The sequence below is a fragment of the Nothobranchius furzeri genome, chromosome 7, assembly GCF_043380555.1.
Source record: "Nothobranchius furzeri strain GRZ-AD chromosome 7, NfurGRZ-RIMD1, whole genome shotgun sequence".
NCBI classification, from domain to species: Eukaryota; Metazoa; Chordata; class Actinopteri; order Cyprinodontiformes; family Nothobranchiidae; genus Nothobranchius; species Nothobranchius furzeri.
In genome coordinates this window covers 26,577,817-26,583,791 of record NC_091747.1, presented here as the reverse complement: position 1 = coordinate 26,583,791, position 5,975 = coordinate 26,577,817, and the positions used below count along the sequence as shown (strand labels likewise).

At 47.7% G+C, this 5,975-nt stretch overlaps 1 protein-coding gene across 2 annotated transcripts; it reads left to right on the top strand.

Annotated features, from left to right (window-relative positions):
- Positions 1 to 249: 249 nt before the first annotated feature.
- On the top strand, positions 250 to 5,339 carry arglu1a (arginine and glutamate rich 1a). 2 transcript variants are annotated; one of them, XM_015955044.3, is made up of 4 exons: positions 250 to 790; positions 2,822 to 3,047; positions 4,583 to 4,666; positions 4,953 to 5,339. In XM_015955044.3, exons 1-4 carry the CDS (start codon positions 459 to 461, stop codon positions 5,115 to 5,117), a joined length of 807 nt encoding a protein of 268 aa, XP_015810530.1. In that variant the 5' UTR covers positions 250 to 458; the 3' UTR covers positions 5,118 to 5,339. The 2 variants fall into 2 exon arrangements, with proteins under 2 accessions (XP_015810530.1, XP_070409095.1); XM_070552994.1 differs by lacking the exons at positions 4,583 to 4,666; positions 4,953 to 5,339 and having other exon boundaries at positions 2,822 to 3,653.
- The last annotated feature ends 636 nt before the right edge of the window (positions 5,340 to 5,975 follow it).

Sequence of the window (5,975 nt, the reverse complement as noted above, 5' to 3'; positions counted from 1 at the left end):
GATAGTTGTGTAGAAAAGGAGGAATAAACAGGTTCTCACGAAGCGCCTTGACACGATTCTTATCGTGATTTGGCGCCATAAACAAAAACATAATGATGTTTTCCCCATTGTGAGATCAATAAAGTCTCATCTTAACTAAACGGGGACGGTCTGAATCAAACCTCCGCCTGCAAATCAGACAGGAACTTCATTCAGTTGCTGCCTAAGCCGAAGACCCACGGAGAGAGCCGAGAGCCCCGGTGCCTGCTGGGAAATAACAACTTCGACAATCCGCCATCTTTCCTAGTTTCGAGTTATTAAGAATAAAGATGCGCAGATAAATGTGATTCGGAATAAAAAAGATCCGTCAGAGCGAATTTTCTGGGTTCGGTTGCGTAAGAAGGGAGTTTGCGGAGCAGCAGAAGTTCCGGAGGCCCTGGTTCGGAGCAGAAATCAGCGCTAAACAGGAGCGGACCGTCATGGGCCGATCACGGAGCCGCAGCTCGTCCCGGTCCAAACACTCCAAAAGCAGCAAGCACAGCAAGAAACGGAGCCGGTCTCGGTCCCGATCCAGGGACAGGGAGAGGTCTAAGAAGCGATCCAAGTCCCGGGAGTCTAAGAGGAACCGGCGCAGAGAGTCCCGCTCCCGGTCCCGGTCTACCACAGCCTCGTCCCGCAGAGAGCGAGCAGCGTCTCCCCCGGAGCGCATCGACATCTTCGGCCGGACGCTGAGCAAGAGAACCGCGCTGGACGAGAAGCAGAGGAAGGAGGAAGAGGAGCGGCGGGCAGAGATGGAGAGACAGAGGAAGATGTGGGTTCAGTCATAAATACATGAGCTAATGTAGCATAGCGGCGGTGCGCTAAGCTAGTAGCTAGGCCCGCTGCCTTCATTTGAATGGGATGAAGCTAAGTGCTAATGCTAACAGGCTAGTTTTAGCTCGGTGTTTTAGCATTGGTATTAAAGGCCTTGTTGCAGGTGAGCAGCCTGGAAAAGAGACGAGCAGACAAACGCTTTAGGGGGAGTGGCTAAAAGCCGGCGTGCTTTTGAGATAGCCAGTATCGCCAATAACGATACCGATATTTTTCAATAAGTAAGATGGACGCATCATTAAATTGCTAAATCTCATATCATTTTCTTGACCTTAAGTGTTTTTGTTTTATTATTTTATAGGTGAAACCCAGGACAGAATTATGACAAAGTTCATAAAATTGTAGAAAATGTTTTATTATCAAGTTTTTCAAATGAAAAATGCACACCAACCAGCAAACAAACTAGAACAAACAAGTGTTGTTGAGAAACTATAATAAAAAATAAAATTCTCAACAACAAAAACAACAACTGGTGTAAATATTAACAACCTCAATGCCTTTAGATAATCTGTGCAGAAAAAGGGCTTTGCTTACTGGTTTTTATTCATGAACTATTTCATGTCTATGTTCTGATTTTAATGCACATAAGGCTATAAGGTGCGGCAAGACAAGGTATCGCGTACATAATAGTGTAATGTTCTGGTGCTTGTTAGCAACTGAAACATCCTCACATGCTTGTGGATATCATATATAGTAGACATGTGCATACATAGACATGACTGTAATAAGATTATAGACATGTGCATACATAGACATGACTGTAATAAGAGGTAAAGGGTATCATATGTAGTTTTGCCGTGCTCTTAGGAAACGTGATAAAACAAAACACATTTCTCTTTAAGGCCTATATAGTTGTCATCAACGTGATTTATAGAATGCATGTGACCAACTAACATTTAGCATTCTACCACTGGATGTTTGGATCAAAATGAGAACCAATCAGATCCAGGCGTTTCCCATCATCCTTTAGGTTTGTCAGCTGGTATAGAGCAACTGCAGCGCCTTGCTCCAAAATCTGCAGCCGCCTTGATCTCACAAGGTTATCGTTGCCTACGTAGGCATGACATCAGAGCAAGTCGGCGTTAAGGCTGACACAAATCTAACCAGCATGCACTGCGCGCCGATCACCGGTGGTGTAATCTGCACAGAACTGGCTCATCTGGAGCACGACCAAAGATTCACAGATCAGGTTATTAATGACATCATTACGCCTGGCAGGATACTTAATTATGTCGCTATAGAAACAAAAGTGGAAGTTTTTATGGTTTATTCATTCTTCCATTTAGTAAATGTCATTACCTGGTAAAGATTATTCCAACCGAACCCTCCCATGACCTGTAGAACCAGATATGTTTAGAATCTTTTTATACTTGAATGTGTTTTTTGTGAAGAGCCTCGTGATTTTTATCTTGAGGCTCTACATCAGTGATGGTTTTCTTCCTTTCTTTTACATATGGCTTGAAAACTCTTCTGGTTCTGAAGGTAAAAATGCTGAAGGAAGCCTGATAAAGAAATAGAATAGACATCGTTAATCCCACAGTGAGGACATTCACTTGGACAATCTTTGCAGGAACTTCCATTTGTCTTTCCTAACGCTCCCATTTTCAATCTCTTTTTAAGAACCTCCTGCTGGATGTGACTGAAGCTGGAGCAGCCTGACCTCTGACCTGTGTCTGATGATGATTCTGATTATTTTCCCACATGTGTGATGTTCTGTGTGCTGACCTGCTTCTCCCTCAGGGCGGCGGCTCTGTCTCATTTGTTGTTTTTAATTATTTTGTTGTTTTTGGACACACACCTCCCTAACTAGCTCTTGACCTGAGCTGACCTGCAGGCGTTTGTATAACGCCGGTTTAATTAACCAACATTTTTAGTGTACAGCGCCTTGTTTGGTTGTAATGCCTTGTGAATGCGCTTTATAAATAAAATTGGATTGGATTGGATTGGATTGGATCTCTTTCCTGTTTTCCAGCCGGCAGCAGGAGATTGAGGAGAAGCTAATCGAGGAGGAGACAGCACGACGAGTGGAGGAGCTGGTGGCCAAGCGGGTGGAGGAGGAGCTGGAGAAGCGTAAAGACGAGATTGAGCGGGAGGTGCTGCGGCGCGTGGAGGAGGCCAAGCGGATTATGGAACGCCAGCTGCTGGAGGAGCTGGAGAGGCAGCGGCAGGCCGAGCTGGCAGCGCAGAAAGCCAGAGAGGTAACGCTCGGTCGTTTGGAATGCAGCCCCTTTCCTCCTCTCCTCCCCTCACCTGCCCTGTCTTCTGCTCTCACCTCCTCAGCTATGACGTGTCTCACGTCAGAAACGCGTTTATTAGTGCTGATCAGCTGTTTGTGGAATGTCGAAGAACAACAGGAACATTCTGTAGAACGTCTGAGTACTAGGCTGGAGAAAAAAAAGCATTTTATCCACGTGAACTCCGGGTCTTTTCCCAGAATCTTTCAGAATTCCAGCAGTGAAGCCGGAAGTGTTTGGTTTTCCAACAGCTCCAAGCAAAGCAGGGTCCAGCAGGTTTCCTTCTGGGACCGACAGAAATCCAGATATTCCTGCTTCAAGCAGCAGCGGATAAATTAACAGACTACATCAGGCTGCTTGTGTCATCGTTCAGATTGGGATTAGGATTGGGATTGGGTTAGGCTAGAGACGCTGACTTGTGATTGGCTCGACCCAAATGTAGCTCCTTCCTGTCTTCGTCTCTCTGACCCAGACTTGTCTCTTCACTACTTCAGGTTCAGGCCACTTCCTGTCTTATTCTTTCAGAATAAGAGCTTCTGTGTTAATCACGTGTTTACTTCACAGACGGGCGCCCCGGCAGCTTTTAACGTGTCTTTTTAAGAACCTCCTGTTGGATGTGACTGAAGCTGGAGCAGCCTGACCTCTGACCTGTGTCTGATGATGATTCTGATTATTTTCCCACATGTGTGATGTTCTGTGTGCTGACCTGCTTCTCCCTCAGGGCGGCGGCTCTGTCTCATTTGTTGTTTTTAATTATTTTGTTGTTTTTGGACACACACCTCCCTAACTAGCTCTTGACCTGAGCTGACCTGCAGGCGTTCAGCTCACCTGTGACTTGTGTCCTGTACTGTAAGTGTGCCATGGCCAGGCCCTGCTGCAACACACACACACACACACACACACACACACACACACACACACACACACACACACACACACACACACACACACACACACACACACACGCACGCGCACACACACACACACCGAACCACTGCAGAGACGAGGAAAAACAAAATGTAAACAGTCAGCAGAGCCCCTGCCCCGCTCCCACCCCAGGAGGGGCTGCAGTCTGGAGCCGACAGTAAATATTCAACCGTTTAACGCTGAATGATTTCAGTAGGTTCACACAAAAGGAAAGTGCGTAGGTATCCGTGCATCGGTGAGCCAAAACTCTTCCCTCCTTCTTCATCTTCTTTTCTTGTTTATAAAGAAGCAGCAGATGTTTCCTTTAGCCTGTGTGTCACGTACCTGGCCTGTGTGAGTGATGAGTGGGCGGAGTGTATGACCACCTTAACCAGAGCAGGTGTAGCAGAGGGAGGCCCTCATGTCTGCAGATTCTTTCTGTTTGTGTAAAACTACTCAGGCACAGAGAGGCTGAATGGGATGTGTGTGTATGTGTGTGTGTGTGTGTGTGTGTGTGTGCATGTGTGTGTGCGTGCGTGCTCTGTGGTGCTAGCATGTTTCTATGATAACATGTCACCGTGTCATCCGTGTAGGAGGAAGAAAAATCTAAGCGAGAGGAGCTGGAAAAAATCTTGGAGGAGAATAACCGCAAGATCGCCGAAGCTCAGGCTAAGCTGGTACGTGCTCCTCTTCTTCGCTGTCCTTTTGCATCCATCCTCTGAGAGACATCTGTCCCTCTGCAGTCAGTGAGACGAGAATGAACCTAGAACCTTCCTTTTACGTACAGGTCCTTCAGTCTAGTAGTGGCCACACATCTGCCTGATGCGATGGCCAGTGTAGAAAAAAAATAGAAAATATTGGCCCGATGTACTGGCCGGCCTCTAGAGTTTTTAGCTGCAGGTGGGTTGGTTCTGACCCGGTGGGATGGTGAGGTTGGTTCTGACCCGGTGTTTCTGCTGACAGGCTGAGGAGCAGCTACGGATTGTGGAGGAGCAGAGAAAGATCCATGAGGAGCGCATGAAGCTGGAGCAGGACCGTCAGAGGCAGCAGAAGGAGGAGCAGAAAATCATCCTGGGTCGGGGAAAGTCCAGACCCAAGCTCTCCTTCTCCCTGAAGGCCACTGAATGAGACTCCTCCCCCTGCCTCCCCCTCCCTGTGACTCCGCCCTGCTCCTCGTCATCCACTTTGGAACGCTCGCTTCATTTTGGAAGTGTAAAAGGAATGTTGGGAAGAGACTGGACCTCCTGGTCCTGAGGAGGAGGAGCTGCTCCTTCACCAGACTGCACAGATGTTTGTCCCGTTTGCTTTTATGTGACTTTTAGGGAACTGTGATGTAGTTAACCTAACCTGACCCAGAAGTCTTAAAGCTGGTTCCGGTCCATTTAGACTCCCAGGCAGTTCTGGACTCTGCCCGTTGTCCTGCTGCTGCTTTCCTTTTATTTCAAATGAATTGTTGAACCCAGAGCTGCTGGAGCATAAGCAGCAGAACCGGGTCAGAACTCCTGAGCTGCCTGTGATCAAACCAACAGGACATGTGAGGGAGGAGAGAAGCTGGGTCTCCTCCTGCGCACTCCTGTACCACCAGAACCAGAGTGATGAAGAACATCTAGTCTAGATCCTGTCAGTCATGTAGTCAGTTAACCTGGAGCCTCTGAGTCAGAAGAGTCACGAGTTCAGGTAAGAGAGGGTCGAGGTCAGTGTGTGTGTGCATGCGTGTGAGAGAGAGACAGGGTGTGTGTGTGTGAGAGAGAGAGACAGGGTGTGTGTGTGTACATGTGTGTGAGAGAGAGACAGTGTGTGCGTGTGTGTGTGTGAGAGAGAGATCGGGTGTGTGTGTGCATGCGTTAGAGAGAGACAGAGGGTGTGTGTGAGAGACAGGGTGTGTGTGTGCATGCGTGTGAGAGAGACTCGGTGTGTGTGTGTGTGTGTGTGTGTGTGTGTGTGTGTGTGTGTGTGTGTGTGTGTGTGTGTGTGTGTGTGTGAGAG

Excerpts from the sequence above, each read along its gene's own strand:
- arglu1a (XM_070552994.1), top strand. The coding sequence starts at position 459 with ATGGGCCGATCACGGAGCCGCAGCTCGTCCCGGTCCAAACACTCCAAA. Across the intron at positions 791-2,821 it reads ATGGAGAGACAGAGGAAGAT|CCGGCAGCAGGAGATTGAGG; the intron begins GTGGGTTCAGTC and ends CCTGTTTTCCAG.